At 35.3% G+C, this 26,557-nt stretch overlaps 1 protein-coding gene across 1 annotated transcript; it reads left to right on the forward strand.

The window, feature by feature from the left end:
* The first annotated feature begins 4,362 nt into the window (after positions 1-4,362).
* Positions 4,363-5,496, forward strand: LOC100952117 (actin-related protein T1-like). Its single transcript, XM_003797024.1, has one exon. It carries the CDS (start codon positions 4,363-4,365, stop codon positions 5,494-5,496), a length of 1,134 nt encoding a protein of 377 aa, XP_003797072.1.
* The last annotated feature ends 21,061 nt before the right edge of the window (positions 5,497-26,557 follow it).

Raw genomic sequence — 26,557 nt, forward strand, 5'->3', positions numbered from 1 at the left:
ACTGAAAAGATTCTGTACAGCTAAAACAATACAACCAAAGCTAATAGACAACCTACACAATGGGAAATAATATTTGCATGCTTTGAATCAGACAATAGCATGAAAACCAGGATCTACCAAGAACTCAATTAATCAACATGAAAAATGCCAACAATCCCTTTTACCAAAGGGCAAGAGGGATGAATGGAAGCTTCTCTAAAGAAGACAGACAAAGGGCTAACAAACACATGAAAAAAATGCTCATCATCTCTAATTGTTAGAAAAATGCAAATTAAAACCTCCCTGATATATCATCTAACCCCAGCAAGAATGGCCCACATCACAAAATCTCAAAAGTGCAGATGCTGGCATAGATATGGAGAGAAGGGAACACTTTTAACCTGTTAGTAGCTCTGCAAACTAACACAACATTTTTGGATGGACATATGGAGAACCCACAAAGAACTCAAACTAGACCCCCGATTTGATCCTACAATCCCATTACTGGTGATTTACCTAGAAGAAAAAAAAATGCCTTTTACCATAAGTACACCTGCCCTAGACTGTTTATTGTGGCTCCACTTACAATTGCCAAAATATGTAAACAGCCTAAATGCCCACCAAGCCAGGAATGTATTAACAAGTTGTGGTATTTGTGTACCATGGAATACTATTGAGCCCTTAAAAAAGATGGAGACGTTACATCTTTTGTACTAACCTGGAAGGAAGTGAAACACATTATTCTTAGTAAAACATGACAAGATGGAGAAACAAGAATGCTATGTACTCAATTCTAATATGAGAACAATCAATGACTTAGTATGTGGTGGGGGTGGGAGAAGGGGAAAGTACGGGTAGAGAAGGAAGGGAGGGAGCTGGGGGGGTCCCCATGTATGACATACCTTTCGGGGGCAGAACACAATCATAAGAGGGACTTTACTTAACAAATGCAATATATGTAACCTAGTTCAAAAAATTTAAAATAAATTAAAAGAATGGGTTACTAACCCTATAAAATACCATATCACAGAAATCCTTCCATTTTACAAAATTTAAAATGAGAGAGAAGTGGAAGAAACTAAATTTATTAACTTACCAATTAATGTCACCAGGAAAAATAATGAAAAAAGGATTTCAGAATGGGTGAATAATAGATATCCTGTAAATTTATCATCCACAGTCCATCCCCACTCTCTAGATAACCAGGTGTAGATTGGTGATTGGAGCCTGAACCCACTGAAACCATGGAGAAAAAGACCCTACTTGGTGATCCTGTCCACACGAACAACACAATGTGAATGGCATCCCTGCCTGGATACATCACTCAGGTGTGAAACCAACCAGCTATGGGGAGTGGATAGTCCAAGGACGCCAGAGCATCCCCACCATCTTACCCTGAAAAAACAGACTATAACCCTGCCCTAGTCACATACCAGGAGCTAACTGGTCTACACACGGCAGAAGTTTGAGGATGAACAGCAGTGGAACTGATTACTGATACTTTGCATTGCATGTTTTTCACCTTCCTTCTTTAATCTTAGGTGTAAGACATGATGAAGGTTGTGGAAAATATATCCAAAAAGTCACCCAAACTAGACAAACTCTCAAAACTGTGTTATTGGTTTACCCTTATTATGAATATAAAGGAAAGACTGAAGGTACTTGAGTGTATAATAACACCAAAATAACAGGTAGATGTGCCCCTCAGTGGGTCAACTGTTTGCTATAATCCTTCTGAACCCCCAGAGCAAACTGAATTTGCTATGTGGTATACTGATATCCCTAGAAAGACAATAACTGGAATTATAACACAAGGAATACCTAAACAAATAAAAAAATGAATAATTCTGCAATATATATAGATATGTGTCTTTTTATATTTTCATTAATAACTTGAAGTTTTCCATGTACAAACACTATATATTTCTGAAGAATTATTTCTATGTATTTCATATTTTGTGTTGTCATGTTAACTTTAATTCTCTAATTATTAATGGTATACAATGGATATTTATATATTGAACGTAAAAAATAATAGAACAATGGTAAATACTATTTTTACATGGATGGAGCTGGAAACTATTCTTAGTAAAGTATCTCAGGAATGGAAAAAAATATTCAATGTACTCAGTACTATCATGAAACCAATTTAGAATCACCCACACTTTCATATGAAAGATGAATCACAACTACAGCCCAGGATGAAGGAGGGAAGGTGAAGGGGATGGAAGGAGAGGGGGCTGGTTTGATAGAGGAAGGGTAAATGATAGGACCACACCTACGGAGTATATTGGAAGGTTACAAGTCTATCAAGAATAGAACACAAATGTCTTAGCACAGTGATTAAGTAAATCAGGTGAAAGCTATGTTAATTACTTGCATGTAAGCACTCTAAGTTGTACAAAAAATCAACACATTGAATCCTACAAAGGCATAAATATATTCATGATCTGTGTATATATGACTTAATAAAAGGAAAAAAACTGTCTTTGTAAGGACATCTTCCTCTTTGGCTTTCAGGGGGTTGCAGGGTCACATACCGATTTTGTGAAGACTTTTTTTACTTATGCTTTTATCTGTGGTGTCAGATAGCACAAAAAAAGTATGTGTGGACCCTGTATTCGTTTATTTATTCATTTATTTTGCTCATCACCTTTCATTAGGGTTTGTATATCTAATGTGTGGTCCAAGACAACCCTTCCCTTCCAATGTTCAGCAGGGATGAAAAAAACAAGGTTGTACATCCCTGGAACCATTAGAAATTTATAGGATAAAAATGATGACCGCTCAAAGTTTATATAGCAAATCTCACCTAAATTTAGGTCTCAATTCTGTGCATTAAGACATAAGTGTAATGCCTAGTTTCCTGTCTTTGGAAATGCAAATATAGAATTGATTAACAACAATTGTCTAGGGCAATGAATCAAGTGCTCAAGAGTTTATTAATTCTAAAGTAGGGGAGAAAAGATATATTAAAAACTGGCAAATAAAAAAAATCATATCAATCTGTGTATATAAATAAAAAGTTGGATAACAGCTTGGAGGATCATGTAGAGAAGTAAGTATATTCTTACTTAGTTTCATAATATAAGATGTTGCAACCCTTTGAAGTGTAGACTTAGAGGAAACTGACTTGAGTAATTTAATATACTGTTGTCCTATTCTACTCAACAATCACAATTCTAGTATTATATATATATGTGCACATATATATACACACATATATAAATGTGTATATATGTATATACACACACAAAAGAAATGAAAAGATAAGTCCACACAAAACATTGATTTTTGTTTCTAGAATTGTACTTCATCATAAAAGAATAATTAAAACACCCATTGACTGGTATGTAAAGAATACCTATTATGTCCAAAGAATGGATGAACTTTGAAGGTAATATACAATGAATGAATCCAAACACAAAGGGCCACATATTATATGATTCCATTTATATGAGAAAATGAAGAGAAAGTAAATGTACAGAGGCAAAAAATATATTAGCAAGGCTTAGATAGGGCTCAGGTGGATGATCTAATGAGGAGTGGTAGCTAAGGAACACTGGGATGATTTGTGAGGTATGTTTCTTTATTTTGATTTTTGTAATGTTCATTTTTGAAATATTGGCAAATATCTGTAACTATAGTGAAATTTATTTTTGTAATATTGGCAAATATCTGTAACCATAATAAACTCAAGGAAATGGACACTTCAAGTGTGTTAATGTGTGGTATGTAAAATTTACTTTAATGAAACCAATACAAACAAAAAAACAAATGTTAGGGGCAATAAAAGAAAGAAGATCTTGAGTTGATTATATCCTTACTCCAAGCTGACCCTATGTCTGATGCTTAGTTCCTCCCCTTAGGAAAGGGAAGGATGTTTTCACCATTCTGCAGACAAAGCTCACCAGAGCAGAGAGGGAAGAGAGTGTCTTGGGGACAAGCCCACAGTTTGGCAGCTTCACTTTGTTCTAACAACTGACCTCTGCTCTGGGTTCACAGGCTCACTAAAGCTTTTCCTACATATGGTTTGGTTCTTTGGCTTTATGTCTCACCAGTAAGGCAGCACTGGTGGCTCAGAGACCCAGCCCCTCTGACACCCACTCAGGACAATTGTTGCCTTGGCTAAATTGTGACATAAAGGACAATCATCCGTGAAGTAGCCTCAGCAGGACCTAGACTGCCAGAAATGAGAAAAGATTAGTAGGTTGATGATGGGGTGCCCTGGTGCATTGGAGATAACCTGCTAGCTCCACCTGTGTGACAGCCTAAGAATTCTGGAATCCTGTGGCGTTCAAACCTCCAAAGGCGCCTGTGTCACAAAGTGGCCTAAGTGTTCTTTCCTTTAGTTGGTGAGGTTCAGGCAAGGACGAAGCAGACATGTTCAATCCATATGTCTTAGATATTTCAGCTGTAATTTTTGACATTGGTTCGGGATTTTGCAAAGTAGGATTCTCTGGAGAAACTGGACCTCGTCATGTCATCAGCTCTGTCGTGGGCCATCCTAAAGTTAACAATCCTTCAGAACAAGGCGATAAGAAGAAGTACTTTGTGGGGGAAGAAGCCCAGTACAAGTATGAGACATTACATCTGCACTACCCCATTGAACGTGGACTGATAACAGGATGGGAGGATATGGAGCATCTGTGGCAACACCTTTTTGAGGGCTGCCTGCGAGTAAAACCCTGTGACCAACCTGTATTCATGACGGAGCCCTCCTTGAACCCAAGGGCGACTCGAGAGAAGCTTGCTGAAATGATGTTTGAGAATTATAATGTGCCTGCTTTCTACCTGTCCAACCATGGCGTGGTAACTCTCTATGCCTCTGCCTGCGTCACAGGCCTGGTGGTGGACAGTGGACAAGGGGTCACCTGCGCTGTCCCCATCTTTGAGGGTTACGCCCTGCCTCATGCAGTCACCCAGCTCTATGTGGCAGGGAGGGACATCACGGAGCACCTCACCCAGCTCCTCTTTCCGAGAGCATGTATTTTTCCTCGCACACTGAACAAGGCCTTGGTGAATGATATTAAAGAGAGGCTGTGTTATGTTTCCTTGGAGCCAGAGAAAGAGTTATGCAAGCCACCTAAGGAAGTCTTTCGAGAATACAGACTTCCAGATGGGAATGTCATCCACCTCGGGCACCCATTATACCAAGCACCAGAGATTCTCTTTGCACCTGACCAGCTAGGCATCCAGAGTCCAGGACTCTCAACAATGGTCTCCAGCAGCATTATGAAATGTCCCACTGACCTGCAGAAAAACCTTTTTGCAGACATTGTACTGTGTGGGGGCACCACACTTTTTCCTGGACTGAAGGAAAGGCTCACGAAAGAACTAGATCAACAGGCTTCCATAGGGACACCCATCAAGATCACGGCTTCTCGTGAGAGACGTTTCTCTGCATGGATTGGTGCATCCATAGTCACCTCTGTGAGTACCTTCAAGCAGATGTGGGTCACTTCTGCAGATTTCAAGGAGTTTGGCACCTCTGTTGTTCAGAGAAGATGCTTTTAAAGATCCTTAAGCACAGAGGATGACTCAAAGTGTCAGACTGCAGGAGGACCATTGGAAAGTTACAGGGTCTCTTAGCCTTCAGTGTGATGTTCAATAAAAGGCTTCTGACATTGCAGGTTTCAGTTTATTCTTGGTAAAACTAAAATTTCTGACTTGTGTTATCAATATTTAAGTGACTGTACTCCTCTCTTCTTCTTCTATGCGCCTCTTAAGTTGTTTTCGCCTTAATCCAGTTTGATTGGGGTAGGTTTCTCAGAATCAATGTGTTAAGTGGTTCTGTCTCCCAATGCCCAGGAGAGAGAATCACCAATGCAAGTCAAAGAAGGGGAAAGAAATGAAGTAGAAACAGGAAGGCGAGGCCATTCCTACAGCTCAACAACACTTTCACTGGGTTGGTCTTCAGTGAGAACAATCATGTTCTTGCTCTGCTGTCATGTGATCAAAAAGCTAAATAGAATGGAAAGAAACTTTGAACACAAAGATTAGGCAAAATGTGGAAACGGTCTAAATGCCCACCAAACCAGGAATGTATTATTAAGCTGTGATATATATATATATATAGAGAGATATAGATATAGATATATATATCTCATAGAATACTATTCAGCCATTTAAAAAGATGGAGACTTTATATCCTTTGTAATAACCTGGATGAAGTGGAACACATTTTTCTTAGTAAAGCATCACAAGAATGGAGAAACAAGAATCCTATTTACTTAATTCTAATTGGAGGACAATTAATACCCTAGTACATGGTGGGCTGTGGGGGGAGAGGAGGAGTGAGACTGAGGTAGATATAGGGAGGGAGGGAGGGGGCTGGAGTGTCATGGTGTGTGACATATATTTTCGGAGTGGAACACAATTATAAGAGGAATTTTATCTATCAAATGCAATCAATATAACCTGGTTCCAAAAACTAAAAAAAAAAAAAAAAGAAAGAAAGAAAGAAAGAAAGAAAGAATAAGTTACTCACCCTATAAAATACTATATCACACTATATCCCAGACCCCTCCCATTTTAAGAAATTTACCAGGGACCCTGAGAGTACTGGTGGAAGAAAAAAAACTTACTAAGTTACTAACCAACTAATGTCACTAGGAAAAATAATGAAAAATAATGAAAAAAGATTTCAGAATGGGTGAATGATATAAATCCTATTAGTTTTTCTCCCCTAGTCCTTCCCAACTTTCCTGGTAACCAGACGTGGACTTAGATTGGTGCCTGAGCCCTCTGAAACTATAGTGAAAAGGCCCCTATTTGGTGATCTTGTCCACACCAACAGCAGTAAATGTGAATGGCATACCTGCCTGGATACATCACTCACGTGTGAAACCAGCTAGCAATGGGGAGTGGACGGTCCAATGACACCCAGAGCATCTTTACCTTCTTACCCTGAAAAAACAGACTATAGCCCTGCCCCAGTCACATACCAGGAGCTGACTGGTCTACTCATAGCAGAAGCTTGAGCATGAGCAGTAGCAGCGTGGGACTGATTACTGATTCTTTGCTTTGAACTTTCTCATCTTCCTTCTTTAATCTTAGGTTTAAGACATAATGACGGTTGTAAAAAAATGTATTCAAAAGGTAACCCCAACTTGACAAACTGTCAAAATTCTGTTATTGATTTACTCTTATTATGAGCATACAGGAAAGCTTGAAGTTACTAGCATATATAATAACACCCAATATCAGATATGTGTGCCCCTCAGTGGGCCCGCTGTTTGCTACAATCCTGAACCCCCAGAGCAAACTGAATTTGCTATGTGGTATACTGATAACCCTAGAAAGACAATACACGAGTTATAACAGAAGGAATATCAACAAGTATAAAAAAGCACTATTAATAACAATTTTGTAATATATATAGACATGTCTTTTTATATTGTTAATAATAATTAGAAGTTTTCCATGTAGAAATGCTATATATTTCTGAAGAATTATTTCTATGTATGTCATGTTTTGTGTTGTCATGTTAACTTTAATTCTCAAATTGTTAATAGTATACAATGGATATTTCTATATTGAACTTTAATCCAGAGATCTTGTTGACTCACTTTTAATGCTTTTCTATGTACAAAATTATGTTGCCAGGAAGTTAAAAGAAAAGGAGAAAACTTAGGGGAGAGGGTAGCTAGCTGAGAAGCAAAACCAAAATCACTTAAGTTGCAGCTCTAGGATCCATGTCATTACAAAACAATTCTAAATAAAAAGTAAGCAATTCTGAAATTATGAGTCTGTAGAGGAATGATAAATACTTTACAAATTCTTCATTTGTATACACCTTTTCAAATTTTGCTTCATCTTTGCTATGGTTTAAAAATTTGTCTCCCTCTAAAACTCTTGTTGAAATTTAATTTCCAATATGGCAGTACTGAGAGGTGAGTTCTTTAAGAGGTAATTGGATTAATCCATTTATGGATTAATGGATTATCATGGAAGTAGGAATAGTGGCTTTATAAGAAGAAAAAGAAAGACCTGAGTTAGCACATTAAAATGCTTAGCCTCCTTGCCATGTGATACCCAGTGCCATCTTGGGGCTGTCCCCAAGAGAGTCCCCACCAACAAGGAGTCCTTCTCTAGATGAGGTGCCTTGATCGTGGACTTCCCAGCCTTCAAGAGTGTAAAAAATAGATTTCTTTTCTTTTACTCGCTTTCAGATATTCTATTATAAATAAGAAAAAATTGACTAATACAATCTCTGTGACAAGAACATTGACCTAAATAATCTAAACTTTAGATGCTCTCTTTGAATCAATGAACTTCAGTGCTGAATGGGACCCCATACTCACAAAAATTATGCCACAGTAAAACTGAAAATCCACATGGACTCTGCTACCATTTGAGAACATGATTGCAACACAGTAAGTACTGAAGGGCAGAATATGTATGGATCCGAAGGAGGAGGAAAATGGAAGAATGGTGGAATATGTCAAATCTCAGTTGCTTATTTGTTCTCTGACTTTTTTTTCCCCCACTGAGTTAGGTAACATCTGATATAGTCTAGTAGTTAAGACTACAGATTTCCTATATTCAAATCTTCATCCCAGAACTTTGCTTAGTAGCTCTTTGATTCTGGGTAAATTATTTAACTTAACAATCTCAGTTTCCTCATAGGTGGACAAGTAGTATGTACATGAAGTTTTCAAGGAATAAATCCATGTAAAGCACTTAATATGCTATCTGACATACAGCAGATACTCAAAATAAATATTAGTATGAATTAGGCTGCAATAAATATTCTGGTGCAAATATCTTTGTTGTAAAGTGATTTGGGGGCCAAATCATGGAAGCAGCCCAAGTGCCAACCGACCCATGAATGGATTAACAAATTGTGGTATATGCATACCATGGAATATTATGCAGCCTTAAAAGAGATGGAGACTTTACCTCTTTAATGTTTACATGGATGGAGCTGGAATGTATTCTTCTTAGTAAAGTATCTAAAGAATGGAAGAAAAAGTATCCAATGTACTCAGTACTATTATGAACCAATTTATAATCACCCAAACTTTCATATGAAAGATTTAAAAAATTATAGTTCAGGATGAAGGAGGGAAGAGGAGGGTGAGGGGAAGGGAGAAGGGAAGTGGAGGGAGGGTAATTGGTGGGACCTCACCTATGGTGTATATTTCAAGGGTACATGTCAAATCTATTATGAGTAGAGTATAAATGTCTTAACACAATAATTAAGTAAGGGAGGTGAAGGCTCTGTTAACCAGCTTGATGTAAGCATTCCAATTTATATATATAATCAGCACCTTGTATCACACAAATGCATTGATGTATAGTTATGATTTAATAAAAAACCATAAATGTTATTTATAAGTATTAGATATAGTCATGTGCCACATAATGATATTTCAGTCAATGAGGGACTACACATACAACACAGGTCCCATCAGATTACAAAGGAGCAAAAAAATTCCTACCACCTGGTGATATTGTAGCCAATGTAAAGTTGTAGCATAACACATGACTCCGGTGTCTGTAGTGATGCTAATGTAAACAAACTTACTGTATTACCAGTCATATAAATGTATAATAGGTGTAATTATGTACAGTAAATAATACTTGATAATCATCATAAATTACTATGTTACTGATTTGTGTATTTACTATAGTTTTATCATAATTTTAAAGTATATTACAACTTATAAAAAAAGTAAACTGTAGAAAAGCCTCAGGCAGGTCCTTGAGGAGGTATTCCTGAAGAAGGCATTGCTATCATAGGAGATGATATCTCCATGGCTGTTATTGTCCCTGAACACCTTCCAGTAAGACAAGAGGTGGACATGGCAGACAATAATATTGATGATCCCAACCTTGTGTAGGCCTACACTAAGATGTGTGTTTACGTCTTAATTTAAAAAGAGTTTAAAAGTTAAAATAAAAAAAATTTAAAAAGGAAAAATTTTACAGAATAAGGATATAAAGAAAAAATATTTTTCTACATCCATACAGTGTGTTTGTGTTTAAGCTAAGTGTTATTACAAAAGAGTCAAAAGCTTAAAAAATTATAAAAGTCTATAAAGTAAAAAGGTTATAGTAAGCTAAGGTTAATTTACTATTGAAGACAGAAATAAAATTTTATAGTATAGCCTAAATGTACAGCTTCATATAGTGTAAGGTAGTGTCCAGTAATGTCCTAGGCCTTCACATTGACTCACCACGCACTTGCTGACTTACCAAGAGCAACTTCCAGTCCTGCAGTCTCCATTCATGGTAATTATGCTATATAGGTATATGACTTTTTATTTGATATTTTTTTCTTATTGTACCTTTCCTAAACATCTTTAGATGTTTAGATACATAGATACCATATTGTTGAAATCGCCTAGAGTATTCAGTACAGTAACCTGCTGTACAGGTTTGTACCCTAGGACCATTAGGCTACACCATATGGTCTAGGTGTATAATAGGCTAAACAATCTAGGTTTGTGTAATATACTCTAATATGGTCACACAATGATAAAGTCTCCTAATGATGCATTGATCAGAATGTATCCGCACTGTTAAGTGACACATGGCAGTGCTCTATGAGTATTATTAATATTAAATGCTAGTTTCCTGAACATAGCCAAACGCATTCCACAAGTTAAATGCAATATGCCTACATAAAACACCGCTAATACAGGGATTATGTATTAGAACAGGATTCTGTCACAGTAGAAATTTTTTTTCTTCCATGGGGAAATTCATTAGTAAAGCAAGAGTGAAGTGAATAGTAATTACATAAAGGGAACAATAAAAAGTGAAAACATATATTCATAGTTTCAGACAATGAAACATAAGACATTATGCAAAAAATCTATAGATGACTGGGAAATTATTTACCCACCAAGAAAGAAGATTTAATGATATGAAAAAGTATGAACAAAAGATAAGTAAAACAAAGCATGCAATAAAATAGTATGCACAGCATGATCTATTCCACCTATGTATATATACACAAACATTTTGTTTAATTTGAAAATTAAGAATCACACTAAATCATTGATATAACTATATGAAGATGGTTAGATTATAGCTTTTTTATTTTTAATCTGTAGTTTTAATTTTCTTCCACACAAAGACATAAAATTCATTTAATCCAACAAATGATTTTTCTAATGTTGCAAGGAACTGTCTTTATAACTGAAATGTTCATAATAAATTCAGTCAGGCAAGTGGGCATTCAGCCTGGGATCCAACAAAAAAAAAAAAAAGAAAGAAAGGAAGGAAGGAAGAAGGGACAGAGGGAGGGAGGGAGGGAGGGAAGGAAGGAAGGAAGGGCTTAAGTGATTTTCTTGCCTCAGCCTCCAAAGTAGCTGGGACTGCAGGAGTCCACAACAATGCCCGGCTATGTTTTCTTAGAGACGAGGTCTTGCTCTGGCTCAGGCAAGTCTTGAACGAGTGAGCTCAGGCAATCCACCGGCCTCAGCCTCCCAAGTGCTCGTATTACAGGTGTGAGCCACCACACCAGGCTACTCCTCCCTTTTTTATTTATGAAAAAACAAAAACAGATTATAGAGAATAACATAATAAATGGCTATATATGTAAATTCTGAAAAATATTTTTTTCCAAAAACAGAGATGCTTTAAGTTCCTTTATACTATTCATCCCAGTGTAGGTGCAATTGCTTATTTAATTCTAGGTGCATTTTTAATCTAAGATTTTATACATGTATTACATACATTTATGTCTACAAAACTAGTTTCAAAATAGTGTGATTTAAAATGTATGTAACTGTACAGCTAGTATAATTTGCATATGTAACTCTGTATTAAATAACTTTTATATTCAGTAAGTGTTTTACTTCAATTCATAAGATAATTGGATATACTTCACCAAGAAACCACAATTTATATTGTCCTTTATTCATGGACATTTGAAATTATTTCCAGTTTCTGTCTTCTGTTGCAAACAGTGCTATATTAAACATCATTGTATATATTTTCTTATATACACTTACGGAAGATTCTCTAGGTCATCTAGAAATGAAATACACATTTTTAATTTTATTCCAACTTAACTTTATTTTATTTGTTTCCCAGGAAATTATAACAAATTATATTTCTACCAATCTGCCTAAGTATTCATCTTTCCCTGTACTTTCTCTAATACTCGATATTGTGGGACATATATTCTATTTTTTAAATAATATTCAATAATATGAATACATTACAATTTATTTTGGCCTTAACATATTGTTGGGCACTTGTTCAGTTTTAATTATTGCCTCTTATAAATTGAACTGCTAAGAAGATTCATGCACAAATCTTAGTGTGGACATGTTTTAATCTCTCTTAACTAATTACTTAGGAGCAAAATTTCTAAGTCAATTCCATGTTCAGAAATATAGAGAATATATGCTTTTCTTTATTTCTCCCACTTAGTGCCACTAAAACCCCTGGATGTTAAATGTAAAACAAACATAAGAAGTCCCTAAAACGTAGGGAGAAGATAGTCCAGCTAGCTATCTTGGGGCATAAGGAATAACATAGTGGTTAGTTCTCTGGGTATTCTTTTCGCTTCATACATCCTGAGTTAAAGAGGCTGTTGATATATTAAAGGCAATAGACACAAATAAAAATATCTTGCCAATATTTCCCTATCTTCTACTAAGTGTTAGGCATATATGACCACTGGGATAATACCAAAAATAGACAAATAAATAAGCCTCAATCATAAAGAGAAGTTTGTCCTGGTAGTCTTCTGCGCAACTTAATTGGTTTTATAAGCTTTCATCAAAGTACAACTCAAATACTTCAATGAATAATTTAGCCTCCTACTTTTTTTCTCTTTTTCTTGGGAGGTTTTATATTTCAAAAAAAAAAATATCCATGTCCTCTAGGTTTTCTGTGTATACAGGTATTCACAGTAGTCTCAGATGTATTTTTGTATTTCTGTGGATATCAGTTGTATTGTCTCCTTTTTTATTTCTAATTGAGTTTATTTGAATCCTCTCTATTCTTGGTTACTTTAGCTAGCAGTTTGTTAATTTTATTTATCTTTTCAAAGAATCAACTTTTCATTTCATTGGTCCTTTGCATTGTTTTGTTGCTTTCAATTTTATTTAATTCTGATCTAACCTTCGTTAGATTTTGTTTTCTGCTGGCTTTGGGTTTCTTTTGTTCTTATTTTTCTAGTTCCCTGATATATAATAGTAGATTTTTAATTTGTAAACTTTTCTTTTTGCTATAGGCATTTGGTGCTATAAACTTACTTCTTAGAAATGATTTTTTGTATCCTAGAGATTTTTATATTGTCACTATTGTCACTCAATTCAAAGAATTTTTTAATTTCTCTCTGGATTTCATCATTGACCCAAAGATCATTCAGCAGTGGGTTGTTGAATTTCCAAGTATTTGTGTATTTGTGATAGTTCCTCCTGAAATTGATTTTTAGTTTAATTTCACAACTGTTTGAGAAGGTATATGGAATGATTTCAATTTTTTTTTTAATTTGCCGATACTTGTTTTGTGGGCTTATATATAGTCTATCATGGAAATTGTTCATGTGCCAATAAGAAGAATGTATTAACATATTCTGCAGTTTTTGTGTAAAATGTTCTGTAAATGTCTGTTGGGCCCCTTTGTTCTAGAGTCCATGCTTTATTTGTTGATTTTCTACTATGATGTTCTGTCTAGATTTCTCAGTGGAGGAGTGAAGTCTCCTACAAATATTATGGTGCTGTTTATTTCATTTCTTGCATCTATAGGTATCTGGGTTTTTTTTGAATCTGTGAGCTTTGTTGTGGGTGTATCTATATTTAGGATTGTAATTACATACTTCCTACTAAATTGTTCCTTTTATTATTATGTAATGACCATTTTGTCTTTTTTATTGCTGTTGATTTAATGGCTAGTTTATGTGATATAAGAATAGTTACTCCTGCTTGTTTGGGGTTTCCATTCACATGCAATATATTTTTTCCATCCCCTTGCTTGAATCTATGTGAATATTTATTAGTTAAATGTGTTTCTTGGAAAAAGCAAGTTTTTTTTATCCATTTCTTCAATCTATGTCTTTTGAGGCATTAGACTGTTTACAATTCAATGTTAATATTGATAATATTGATAAGTGAGATACTCTCCAGTAATCATGTTGACAGTCACCTATTTACTTTGTTTTTTCCTTTGTATTACTGTTTTATATGCACTACAAGTTTTTATTTTCAAGTGTTTTTTACACTCATGAGTGTCGACTCCTCTTTTATGGTGTTTAGAGCACTTTTGGCTCATTTCTCATAGGACAGGTCTATTGGTGACAAATTCCATTAGTGTTTACTTGTCTGGGAAATATTTTATATTTTCTTAATTTATGAAACTTAGTTTTGCATAATATAAAATTCTTAGCTGACAGTTATTCTGTTTAAGTATATTAAAGATTGGACCACAGGTTCTGCTTATAAGGTTCCTGGTGAGAAGTATACTATGTGATGAGTTTTTCTTTGTAAATTAGTTCACATTTTCACTTCATGGCTTATAAGAACTCTTCCTTCATGTTGACTATGGCCAAACTGATGATTATGTGCCTTAGTGATGTGTTATTTGCAATAAATCTTCCAGAAGTTTGTTGATCTTCTTGTATCTGGATGTCTAAATTTCTTGCAAGACCAGAGAAGTATTTCTACATTTTTTAAATTTGTGTTAGTTTTAAACCTTCTAAAGTATCCCATTAAGCCTATTTGCAATCCAAATTTTGAAATAAAAATCTGACATTTCAAAAATTTGCTTTAGTTTGTAGTCCATTACTGGAAAGCTTCTGTGATACTTCAGGGGTATTGAAGGAGCTTGTTTTTCCATATTGCCAGAATTCTTATGCTGGTTCCTTCTTATCTGAAATCTCTTCCCTCAGCTCAATACAGATAGCTTTGCTGTTTACCTGTCCTTCTCTGATGAGAACTCTGCTGCTTCAAAAGAATTCTCAGGCAGAAGAAGGGTGGATGAACTGTGAGCCTATGATAGAAATGGTGTCCCTCTCTTTGCCAAATTACAAGAGGAAGACAACTGTGAGATGCACAAGCTGCTCACGTCTTCCCCTCTCTTGAAAATGATAGTGGTCTGTGTCTTTCTGGGGCCCAAAAGCTTCATGATTGCCACTATCGTCCTTGTCTAGTTGTAGCAGAGGCAACATAGGCTGCTCAAACTACTGTGTGCAGGGCCACTGGACTGGCTGTGGACTGTGAAACAAAATATGGCAGGGATCATGTTCTTGCGCTAGGAACCTGCCTCCAGGGAGAGTAGTAGTCTCCTCCCAGAAGAAACAGGCAGCTCAGGAAAAGGACTACTAGCTCCATCTTCCCTCAGAGATGGTGGTAGCTTTTGTACATAGGGCACTCAAAAGTACTTGCTGTAGCTTTTTAGAGGGAAAGGATTGAGCCCCAAACTCCATGAACTCTTGTCCTTTAAGTCAGATGTGGTGTTAGTGGTTGCTAGAGATCACTGGCTATGGATCCAGTGATATAGAGACTCAGAGGCTAAGATTCGCTGGCTAGAAATGACTGCATCAAAGGCTCCAATGTACACAGCCCTTTTATGAAACTAATTTATAGCTCTCAAATGAAAGATACAACTTAATTCTAGCCCAAGAATATGGGGAGGGGGTGGGGAAGGGGAGGGGAGAAGGGTGACTGGGTGGTGGGAGGGTGACTGGAAAGATCACCTATATTTCTGTCTAACAAGGGTACAAGTGAACTTTTGTAGAACTAGAATATAAATGTTTTGACACAATGACTATGCAAATGACATGAAATTTATGTGAACCAGCTTGATGAAAGTATTTCAAAATGTATATGAAAACACTACACTGTACCCTATGTTTGCATTAATGTATACAGCTATTATTTAATAAAAAGAAAAAGAAAAATTAAAAAAAAGGCTCATGCTTAGGAATGGAGCGGGCTATGTCTGCAGAATTGGGTCACTGGAAGAGTAGAGGTCCCCATGTCACTTTTCCTTCTTTGACTCTTACTCATACTGCCTCTGCTCTCAGATGGGGACACTCTCCAATCATATGATTTCTTCTCTACACTCACAACTTCACTGGAAGGGCTGCTGACAACTTGGAATCTTGAGCCATGCAGTCTCTGGTCTAGGAGTGTACACTGTCTTCCCTCCTATGTCTTAAGCACTTATGCCATTTTTCAGTCCTCTTGAGGCAGCACACTATAGAGTTCAGAACTTCAGGAACACTGCTTTTCTTCTGTGTATCCTCATTCCCCTGTGATTGTAACAGTCCAAGGGGATGTTTGTGTGGAAGTGTGGGCCGGTCTCCAGGCCACTGCTGAAAGATAAGGCAAGGGTAGAGTGTGGCAGGGCAGGAGCATCAGAGTCTGGGGACATGGGGATTTTCTCTTGCTTGGGTCCTGCAGCAGCAACAATAGTAGCAGTAGCAGTGAACACAGGGGGCTGTAGTGGCGTTCTCCCACCTTGATCCCACAGCAGCAGCAGCACTAGCAGAAGTGAGGACACTCAGCCAAGGAGGGTACCTACCCTGAGGTCTTATAGGAGGAGTAGTAGATCAGCAATAGCACTTATCCCCTGGGTGTGAGAGGTACCCAGCTTTTCTTCTCCCTCTATGGCCTAGCAATGATGATGAAGAGGTAGCAGTGGCAGTGGCAGTTACAGTGGCAGTTCTGGTCCCTGAGCAGCTACAGTTCTCTGGGGCTGGACTCTCTGACTCTAGATTTCCATTCTTACTAGGATGTAACAAGATGCCACCATGTTGGAGTGATGTCACTTACAGTCACATAGGGAACCCAAAGTATCATCCCTGCCATTAGTAATGAATCTACTCCAAGTAAAGAGTTTAGATTTCCACCCTTGTTAAACAGTAATGAAGTACCCACCCCTCTCCTCACAGAGGTAGCGTCAGACAAGAACTAGTGGAAGTCAAGAATATCGTCATTTTCAAACTTTAACAAGGTCACACACATATAACCATGTCAGTGGAAGTCATGTAGAAAGGTGGAATGCTCACTCCTTCCCTTCAGTCATGAGAAGAACCTTTTCTCATATGTCACCAGAAACCTAATGGGGAAAATGGACTTCTGCTTCTGCACCTGACAGTAACAAGGTGGTACTCACTTGTCCCGTGCCAGAGTGAAGTAACAAAAACTCAACAAAAGCAACTAAACAAATTTTGAATAACATTGGGATCGCAATACATAATACCCAAATTATCCATATTTTAATTAAAAAATACTCATAATACCAAGAATCAGGAATATTGACATAAATTTAAAAAGAAAATTGATGTCAACACTGAAATGACAGAAATGTTAGAATCATCTGTCAATAATTTTAAAACAGCTGCAATAAAAATTATTTACTGAATAATTTCAAATATGTATAAAACAAAGTAAAAAAAAAATAGAAAGTCGCTGCAAAAGAATAGAAAATATATGTAGATAAAATAAAAAACATAAAGAATCAAGTGGAAATTTTAGATATGGAAATACAATGACTAAACTAAAAGCCTCAGTGGATGAGCTTAACAGAAAAGTAGAATGGACAAAGGAAAGAATGAGAGAACGCAAAGCTAGAACAATATAAACCAATCTAAACAACAAAGTTAAAGTAGACTGAAGAAAAAATGATCAGAGACCTAGGAACGTATGAAGGATTCTAAAAAGACCTAACATTGCTATTAATCATAATCTAGTGAGGAGAGTAGAGGCTTTAAAAAGTGCTCAAAAATGGCTGAAAACTTGACAAATTTGGCAAGAGGAATAAACCTGTAGATTTAAGAAATTGAGCAACCAACAATCAGGATAATAGCCCCCAGGAAAAAAATACATGCCAAGACAGATCATATAAAGCTTGTGAAAACGAAGCAAAGAAAATATCTGGAAAGCAGACAGAAAAAAATGATATGTTACCTATAAGAAATAAACAATTTAAATGACACCAGATTTCTCATCAGGCACAAATGATGCAACCAGTGAGACAAGGCTAGTTCAATGTTAAAAAAAAAAAAAATCAATCAATCTAATCCACCATATTAACAGGTTAAAGAAAAATTAATCAAATTATCACATCAATCAATGAAGAAAATGCATTAATTTAACAATATTCAATACTTAGTAATAATGAAAAAACTTTTGGAAAATACGAATATAAGGGAAATAGAGGAGAACGTCCTCAATTTGATAAAGAGCAACTATGAAAAACCTATAGCTAACATTATACTTAATGGTGAATGATTAAACACTTTTCTCCTTACATGGAGAACAAGGGAAGTCCATCTATTCTCATTACTTTTATTCAGCATAGTGCTAGATATCCTAGATGTACAACCAGCCAAGAGATAGAAAGTCATGTAGATAAGAAAAGATGAAATAGAACTTCCCTATTTTCAGATGTCAAGCTTTTTTGCATAGAAAACCCTAATGAATTTATTTTGAAAATATACCTAGAATTAATAAATTAGTTCAGTAAGGGTGTGGAATATAATAAGGTCAATATACAAAAAAGAATTATTTTTATATACTAGTGATAAACATGTGGATACCCAAATTAAAATACAATATTGTTTACAGTGGCTTAAAAATGAGAAATATATAGGCATTAACAAAGAAAATATATGCAAGACTTATATTCTGAAAAATACACAATGCTGATGAAAGAAATAAAAGAATATGTAAATAAATGGAGAATTACACTTAGTTTATGGATTGAAAGGCTCAACAGAATAAGGATGTTAATTTTCTCCTGATTGATAAACAGATATTATGCAATTATAATCAAAATTCCATCAAGAATTGTAGATACAGACAAGGAAATTCTAAAACTTATTTGAAAATTTAAAATAACTAGAATAGCTAAAAGAAATTTTAAAAAGAACAAAGTAGGAAGAATCACAGCTTATTAACATTTGTGGGATGCAGCAAAAACAGTGCTTAGAGGGAAATTTATAGCCTTGAATGCATATGTTATAAAAAGATATCAAAAATCAATCACGTGAGCTTCCACATTAGGAAACTAGAAATGAAAGTGAAGAAGTAAGCAGAAGAAAGGCAATAATTAAAATCAGAGCAGAAATTCAAGATTCAAAATCAATTGAGAATATCAATGAATCCAAAACCTGTTTTTATAAAAAGTTTAATAAAATGTACGGTCCTCTATCCAATGTAGTCTTTTTATTTGTTATAGGTCTATTTGGTTTTCTATTATGTCTTTGTAGGAACTTTTCCTTTTCATCTAGACCATCTAATTTATTGGCATGTAGTTGTTCATAGTATCCCCTCTTTCATTCTACATTTTCATAATTTGAATCTCCTTTCTTGGCCACTCTAAATAAAGGTTTATTAATCCCCCTGGTCTTTTCAAAGAAAAAAAAACTATTACTTTCATTGCTTTCATCTTTTTTCTATTCTCTATTTCATTAATTTCCAGTCTCATCCTTACATTTTCCTTCTTTTTGTCTGCTTTGGGTTTAGTTTTTTTTTCTTCTTCTTCTTCTTTTCCCAGTGTCTTAAGTTGGAAGACTAAGTTACTGACTTGTTTCTTCTTTTTTAATATAGATGTTATCTCTCTGAGCACTGTTTTGGTTTTATCCCATAACATTTGCCATGTTTTCTCTTCATTTCTATTTATCTCAAAGACTTTTCTAATAGCCCTTGTGAATTTCCCAAATTTATTTCAGTTGTTACTTTCAGTTATTAATTTTTAATTTTATTCCATTATTGTTGGGGGAAATATTTGTGTGATTTAAATTATTTTAATTATATTGAGGCTTGTTTTATGGCCTAGCCTACATTCTATACTGGAGACTATTGCATGTGCACTTAAGAATTTGTAATCTGCTATTGGTTAAAATGTTGTATAGATGTTTTTAGGTCTAATTGGTATAGAACATTCAAGTTTTCTCTTTTTTTATTGACTTCTTGCCTATTTCTTTTTTTATTGACTTCTTGCCTATTACTGAAAGTAAAGTATTCAAGTCTTCAATTATTATTGTTGAATTATCTATTTCTTCCTTTAATTCTGTCAATTTTTGCTTCATCTACTTTGTGCTCTTGTTGTTTACTGTGTATTTATTTAAATATACTGAACTTATAATTATTATTAAATGTTCCTTTTATCTCTAGTGACTTTTTTGTTTTAAAGTCTATTTGCTGTGAAATTAGTATGCCTACACCTTAATTATGGTCATATGATATAACTTTTTTCATACTTTTACTTTCAACCCATTTGTATCTTTGAGTCTAAAGTGCCCGGTGTAGACAATGTAGTTGGTTCTTGCTCTTTTTTTTTTAACTCAACTTGACAATCTTTACCTTTTGGTTGGATTATTCGATCCATTCACATTTAGTTATTATCAGTTTATTTCCAATTACATCTGCCATGTTACTTTCATTTTCTCTATGTCTCTGGGCTGTTTTCTGTCTATATCTCTATTCCTTCTTACTGATTTCTTTTGCATTTAGTGAGAATTGTCTAATGTAACATTTAATTATTTAATGATTTTATTCACTGTATATTTTGTCTGTTTAATCTGATATCTAGTTCCTTTCAGAAGGAATGTCTGGGTTTTCTTTGTTCATTAGTTTTTCTATAAAGATGGGGTCTGTGTTGCCCAGGCTGGTCTCAAATTCCTGGCCGCAAGTGATCCTCATCCTCCCAAAGTGCTGGGATTATAGATGTAAGCCTCCCCACCCAATCTGCCTTTTATGGTATATGAGTTGTACCTTCCATTTTTTCTGCATGTCTTATTTTTTTGTTGTTGTTAACCTGTATATTTTAGGTAATATATTCTAGCAACTCTGGATACTGATTTCCCCTCTCCCCTTTGAGGCTTATTTTTGTTGTCATTTTATTCTTTGTTTGTTTAGTGACTTTGCTAGACCACTTTAATGAATTCCCCTGCAGAGTGAAGCCTTTGATGCTGTTCTCAGAAGGTCTACACTGTCACTCTGGAATGACAGTGGTTTTAGGAGGGTTATATTTACATCTTCCGTTTATCGCTATTAATCTGCTTACTTCAATTGGTATTAATACACAGCCATTAGGCTCTACTAATTGCTGGCTGGTAGATACTTTGTTTCCAACAGATCAAAAATATTTAGGAAAAAAAATCCACAAAGTTCTAAAAATCGAAACTTGAATTTGCTACACACTGAGTACTGCATTGAATCCACATGAATGAAGTAATGCATAAGCATTATATTAGGTACTAAAAGTAATCTGAGGTGATTTAAAGTATGTGGGAGGTTGTGTACAGGGTATACACAAATACTATACCATTTTATTTTAGGGACTTGAGCATCCTTGGATTTTGGTGTCTATGGGAAAGAAGTCCTGGAACCTATTCCCAAGAGATACCAAGCGATGAGTGTATTCTCCTTTCTTATTTTCAAACTTAATTAATTTTTTGGGGGGGGTGTACTTACTTTAGCATTTTCTTTCCTTGAAGGGAGTGGGGAAGACTTCTTACATAAATTGAATGCATTATCTTGATTCATTCTTTTCTTTTCTTTGTGTTTCTTCACCTGGCTGTTATCTACATATTATTAAGATTTGTGTCCTCTAGGAAGCCATACTTGAACTTCCAAGATGGGCTCAGTATCCCTCCTTGTACCCTCAAACCACTCTGTGCTTGTTTCCATCATGACGCTTGTTACACTGCCTTTTCTCCTCACTAAAAACAGAGGTCGTTAAGGCAAATATTACTTATTTTACTACTCTGTATATCCCTTAAACCCAGCATGGTCCTCTCAAACAGTAGACTCTGAATATATATTTGTTCAATGAAGAAATTTTAAAATTTCAGCACATATTTCCCCTTATTATGTCTTGTCATTAAACCCAAAGTGTAAACAGTGACCACAATTCAATGCTTAAAGATAACATAGTTACCATTCAATAAAAAAAAAAAGATAATATATCCAAGAACAAAAACTTACTAGAAATAATTTAATTTTTCTTACTGATCCATAATCACTGTCTATATCAGTTTATTCTAATTATATTTTTGCTTAAAAATGTAGTTATAAAATCTAAATAACAGAACCAGCTGTCAAAAATTTTAAACCAGCAAAAACAATGAACAAAAGTATATTTAACATAGATGCAAATTCCTAAAGTTACATAAAATTGTGTAAGATGAAAAAGACATGGAATAATATCAGAGCGTCTGAAAGAAACCTAGTTATTTTGGTTGAACTCAACATAGAATCAATAATGAGATATGATTATCAAAGTTTAAAGTGATTTTTGGTTACATAATAAAATTTCAAATATCTACTGTAAGCTATGAAGAAATACTGACTTCAGTTCAGGGTACTGCATTTTAAGAGGGCCATGTAAAAAAATATATATATATATAAAAAGGTAGTAAGTCCAGCAGAGAAAGGCTAGAATATTGAAGCGTCTTGATATGGAGTTAAGCGAGCAATGGTTGAAGCAACTAATGTTTTAAAGTCTCCATTGTTCCTTTAAAAAGACAAATATATGTCTGTAATATTAGGCCCACTTACAATAAAAATAGGCTCACTATTTTTTTGCAAGTTTCAGCTTCCTAGAGTCAGTCATATTTCCAAAAATTTTTAGGTAATTACAAAAACAAACAAACAAAAACCTTGCTATGCTGAAACTGGGAAAAACTATAAAGACAGACTAGTAACTCTGTCAAGTAAATTTGTCATGGGATTTTTTTAATATGACAACAATATATCTATCTTACAGTTGCAACTATAAAGATTTCTTAGTTTAGGTTGGTGGTTCCAGAACTTTTCTGTACATTGGAATCACTTGATTCCTATTGGTTGGGGGTGGGGGGCTAACATAGCCCCACACAAACCACTTTCCCCTCTTCCTCCTTTCCTCCTAAAAACAAACTATCTGGCTAGCGTTATCCCCCAGAAGTTCACTTTGAAAGATCCTAACCTGACAGGCAACCTGTGGAACATGCCCCCTTCCTACAGCCCCATATAAAAGTGGTTTCTAACTGGCCCCCCACCACCTCCCCTGCACAGAGGCCATCTTTGCACTGCCCAGGTGGGTCACCCTACCCTTTCAATACACCTGGCCTGAACATCTTTTTGCATCCTTTTCTGTAGGTGCCACCATTTACACCTTTCAGCTCTTCCAGATATTCTGATTTAATTCACATGGAATATAACCTGGGCATCAGGAATTGCAAATTTCTCCATATGATTCTAATGTGCAAAATAAGTTGGGAACCACTGCTTTATGTAATTATTATTTATCTTAATAGTAATATCACCTTTACTGTGCATCTATTCCGGGCCAACAGTATAGAGCAGCTCTTTGTGGTATGCTTATTATTATGAAGTCCATTCTATAGATGTATCCCCCAACTCCAATAATAATGATAAAAGCTGAAATCAATTTAGTACATACTAAGATGACTTCCCCAAGGTCACATCCCTAGTAAGTGTCAGATTCAGAATTTAATATGAAACAGTATATTTAAGTTGATAGTGCATTATGTATAATGCATTAACCCTAAATTAAGGTAGTAACAATACAGTAACCATGTTATTAAAAACTTGTCTGAGGGTGGTGCCTGTGGCTCAAAGGAGTAGGGGGCAGGCCTTATATGCCAAAGGTGGTGGGTTCAAACCCAGCCCTGGCCAAAAACTGAAAAAAAAAAAAAAAAAACTTGTCTGGAAACCATAACACGGTATATTGAGTAGTATTTTAAATGCACCCAGGAGCGTGTTATTTATAACAACCTTGTAGTGAATATTCATTCATCTTCTACATTATTCTTCAGAATATAGCTTAGAAACAGTGATTCTTATAAAGGAGCCTTCAAGATTTAATAGAGAGTAAGTTCAGAATTATACAGTAAAAGTAGTGCAAACACCAAAACAACTAACGTGACCACTCTTAGGCTGTATTAATAAAAGTATGAAATCAACACTAGGGGAGAAGATTATCTGGGTTTTGTTGTGTTCAAAACATGTGAAAATATTATGCACAGTTTTTAAGCTCTACCATTCCTTTTTATTATTATTAAGTATTGTAGGCTCATAATACCATATCTAGTACACTCAAGGATGGGTAGCATTCAAAACTTCACTTTTTTCAAGGTTTAATAAGCAAATACAGGCCAAGTGCAGTGGCTCATGCCTGTAATCCTAGCACTCTGGGAGGCTGAGGCAAGTGGATTGCCTGAGCTCATGGGTTCAAGACCAGCCTGAACCAGAGTGAGACATCATTTCAAAAAAGTAGCCAGGCACTGTGGTGGGCACCTGTAGTCCCAGCCACTTGGGAGGCTGAGGCAAGAGACTTGCTTTAAGTCTGTTATAATAAGACTTGCTGAGGCAAGAGACTTGCTTAAGTCTCAAACTCCAAGAGTTTGAGATTGCTGTGAGCTAAGACACCATGGCACTCTACCCAGGGTAAAAAAATGAGACTCTATCTCAAAAAAAAAAAAAAGCTAATACAGTGTCATACACTATATATTATATAGCACACCCAGTGGCATCTAGTCAATAACTCCAAACAAAATGCTAATATTTCTTAACTAAATATATAAATATATATATAATACATTGCAATCATAAAAACTGTATTTACAACTTTATATCAGTTCAGACTTTGCTGACAAAGTATTAGGTTATATTAGGTTTAATGGCCAAATGACATTTAAAAAGTTTTTATTTTTCAAAGTTATTTTTAATTTCTGAATTACATATAAGGCATTGCACAACTTCAGAACTATATATGTCTAATGTAATAAAGATTTAAACAATACAGAAGGGTGTAAAAGAAAAAAAAAAGTCATCCAACCAGTAGCTCCAGGTTTAGAGCTGTAACTACTTTTAACCGTTTCTTGTTGCGAGTTTCCTGCTACTAAACGGCATAACTCAAAATATTATGCTTATCCATATTTCTTGATTTATAAACTAAGATAATATTTTAGCTTTCTGTCAACATATAATTAGTTCATTCTACTTCCCACTTTCTTCCTATTTACCTACTACAACTATCCATGCCCCCCACCCAAAAAATACTTGTTAGTCACATTTTTATTTTTAGGTATAACTATGCATAATATACTTGAATTTCTTTTATTAACCTTTTCATTTTGGATGATATCTTCACCTTCCTCTTTATAGACAACAAAATATCAAGTCTCTTGCTTTTAACAGGAGATGATCACAAGTATGGTAGAGACACAAAACAATGTCATACAAGAAACAGAGCCTCTAGAAGAGGAAACTCAAGAAAAAATAAAATTTATCTTCAAATAGTTAAAGGGCTATCATGAAGATGATAGAACAGAGTGTTCTGTGTATCCTCCAGAGAGCAGGACTTTGAATAATAATAGATGGAATCTACAGAATAGATTATGAATGAATGCAAGCAGAATTTTACAAGGATAAGCAAAGACGATACAAAGAAATTATAGATAGCTTCAAGAGGTAGTAAGTTACCTATCACTAATAGTGTTTAAGCAGGAGCTTGATAACCTTTTAGCAGGAAAGTTATAGAAGAATTCAAATATCAATTGGGTAGCATGAACTATATGACACTCAAGGTCCTTTCCCACTCTGAAAGTCTATATTCCCTGACATTAGTCTCAATAACTGAGAAAATGACATGAAGGCTGTGTTGACCAGTTTGATGGAAGTATTTCGGATTGTATGTGAAAACCCCACACTGTACCCTAGAAGTGCATTAATGTACATAGTTACCATTCAATTAAAAAAAAAGAAAAAAACATGATACATCTAGTTTTTCAGTAAGTTAAGGATCTGCCGTTTACTGAGTCAGAGCCCTATTTAGAATTCTGAGCTTTTCTCCCAGGAAGTCTCACAAGATTCTTGTCCCTTGGTACAACTTGTTTGTTGAGCATAGAAAAGAAATTTTAAAAATGTGTGACTAAGTATTACTCTTATAAGCTATAGTTAGGAAAACAAAAAATTAGAGAATGGGGAAAGAGAAAAGAAAGTAGAATCAAATTTGGAGAGAGTGATTATATCTACGGGTGGGAGGCCTGAATGTGAGGAGACAGGAGAAAAGATTGGCAAGATTTCAAGAGCATCAAAGGAATTTTCATTTCTTCAATCTTTTTCCTATTGATAAAAAAAAATGGTTCCAAACTTAAACATTAGGTCAATTTATTCTTTTGTCCATTTAGTGAGAAGACACCTATTCATAGGAGCTATCCTGCTGCAGGTAAATGTGCCAGGGAATCTCCCTTCCATACTCACCCTTGAAAACTGCAGTGGTAAATGGAGATATCTCAGAAATATTTATTAATCAAGGGCAATTTAAAAGTGCAGAAAGACTTTAACATTTTTTTTCCTACCACTTCCATTAATGAACTCTTACTTCCTAATTTCATTTCTTTATATGTTCACTTAAAAGCTTTAAACAAGGTCTACATAAGTTTTGAATCTCAAAGAATTATCAAAGGGCATCTGCCCTATTATGTTTTATTTTGCAGGCATGTCTGTGGTAAAGTTCAAAAGTATTCCTTTGCATATTCTTACCTCATCTCCTCAGCATTTGCTATTACGGAATCACAGGAAGTAATGCCTCCCACTGAATGACTGGCTTCCCATGTGGTGCAGTCGTGCAAATCCTCCTGAATTTG

The sequence above is a fragment of the Otolemur garnettii genome, unplaced genomic scaffold (genome assembly GCF_000181295.1).
Source record: "Otolemur garnettii isolate 467f Iridium unplaced genomic scaffold, OtoGar3 scaffold00110, whole genome shotgun sequence".
Taxonomy (NCBI): Eukaryota; Metazoa; Chordata; class Mammalia; order Primates; family Galagidae; genus Otolemur; species Otolemur garnettii.

Coding starts and splice junctions, on each gene's coding strand:
- LOC100952117 (XM_003797024.1), top strand. CDS start 4,363: ATGTTCAATCCATATGTCTTAGATATTTCAGCTGTAATTTTTGACATT.